General features: G+C 37.9%; 1 protein-coding gene across 1 annotated transcript in view; it reads left to right on the top strand.

Annotated features, from left to right (window-relative positions):
• Window positions 1-1,804, top strand: part of ELP1 (elongator complex protein 1) — a 79,042-nt gene that overhangs the window by 37,469 nt on the left and 39,769 nt on the right. The window contains exons 15-16 of the mRNA XM_023510557.1: window positions 703-809; window positions 1,140-1,243. Of these exons, the coding sequence (XP_023366325.1) occupies window positions 703-809; window positions 1,140-1,243 (211 nt within the window). The remainder of the gene's footprint in view (window positions 1-702; window positions 810-1,139; window positions 1,244-1,804) is intronic.

Here is a 1,804-nt window from a genome sequence, read left to right as displayed (position 1 = left end):
GGTTGCAGCCGTCATTGTTGTTTGGCGGGTCCGGGCTGGGGATTCGAACCCGCCACCTTAGGTGTACGTGGCTGGCGCCTTAGCCGGTTGAGCTACAGGTGCCGAGCCGGCAGTCTCTTGAGGACAATGGAGTACAAAAGGAAATTCTACTTCTCTGTTGACTCAAGAAAAAAATGTAATGGCAGTAACAGACTCCCCTTTCCTCATTAAAGAAGACTCCATTAATGTACATAGTTACCATTCAATAAAAAAAAAAAAAAAAGACTCAGGTTTTCCATGATTATCTGTGATAATGATAGAGATAGTGCACTCACTTTTCTACAGACCAGCTGCTTTATTTAATGCAGTTTATATTTTAAGAGGACAGAAATGATATTAATATCATCCATGTCTAATGAAGGCAATAAATTATAATAAGTTGATACATTGTAATAAGCTATAATAAGTTGTGGCTAGAATAGGAATGATGACTTCACAATGTAGATAGTTGGTTTATTGGCTTTGTAGAAAATAGTATGTAACAGGTGTGAGCTTGGAATTGTTTATTCATCCAACTAGCCATTCCTCCATCTATTTATCTATAAGTGTCTATGTATATGTGTATGTATCTCTTTCTGAATTGTGAAATCAGTGACATCACTAATTTTGAGAAAAATGGTCTGCTCACAAACCTTATCCCTCCCCCTTTTTTACTTTTATTAGTTCTTCTGTGGCAGTGAATGGGATTATAATCAGTCTGTGCTGTAATTCCAAGACCAAGTCAGTAGCATTGCAGCTGGCTGATGGCCAGATACTTAAGTACCTTTGGGGTGAGTATCAAAGTGGTAGGAAAGCATGCTTGTAACTTAGGTAGATGTTTAATTCTTGAGAATATGTACTTGTGAGTATCTTGTCAGGATAACATTGATTGTTAGGTGATTTAACTACCTTGGAAAACCCTAACCTGTGGAGTGGAATTGCAGAGTTTATTTTACTCCTGTTTCCTCGTGGAATAAACTGAAGTACCCTAACAAGTTTCCAAAATACATTTGGAAAGTGATCCAAATTGCATGCTAAATGTTTTAGCAAGTATTGATGTTGATAGTTTTCTGCAAAGAGTGTATCAGCTGTTTGTAAACTTGATCCTGCCAATCTTGCAGAGTCGCCCTCTCTGGCCATTAAGCCATGGAAGAACCCTGGTGGATTTCCTCTTCAGTTTCCTTGTGCGTGCACACAGACAGAATTGGCCATGATTGGAGGAGAGGTAAGTGAACACAGGGCAGGAAACTTAACAGCTAAAGTAGTTACTCAGGGACTGACAGCATTAGGTGAAAAGAGTAAGGGCTTTGGAGGTGAACCGAGGTCTCCACTAAATTCCAAGACAACAATGGGAAGTTATTTCACTTTCCTGAGCCACACGGTGTTCACCTATAAAATGGGAAAAATCTTCCAGGGTTTGGAGGAAAGACTAAATGAGGTAATGCATGTGATTGGCAAACTTTTATTGCTACTTACACAGAAAATTTCAAGTCAGTTTTATTAAATATCTTTTGAAGAAAACAGAAATGTGAATTTGAAAATGTAAATATTCAATAAATACTGGAATGCTTATAATTGTGGTAGATGATAACATACAGCAATAACAAAATAAAACAACTCGACTAGTTTCTGCTCTTCTGGAACTTGTACTCTCTTAATATAGGTATAATTGTTCTTCTGCTGGGAGAGTGAAAGAAATGGACAGGGTATTACGGTAGAGAACAGTGAAGTATAAGTAGAGGATGGTAGCTATGAGAGTGGGAGTCCTACTGTTTTTTTTTTTTTT

This window comes from Otolemur garnettii, unplaced genomic scaffold, assembly GCF_000181295.1.
Source record: "Otolemur garnettii isolate 467f Iridium unplaced genomic scaffold, OtoGar3 scaffold00014, whole genome shotgun sequence".
NCBI classification, from domain to species: Eukaryota; Metazoa; Chordata; class Mammalia; order Primates; family Galagidae; genus Otolemur; species Otolemur garnettii.
This window is presented reverse-complemented; position numbering and strand designations above follow the sequence as displayed.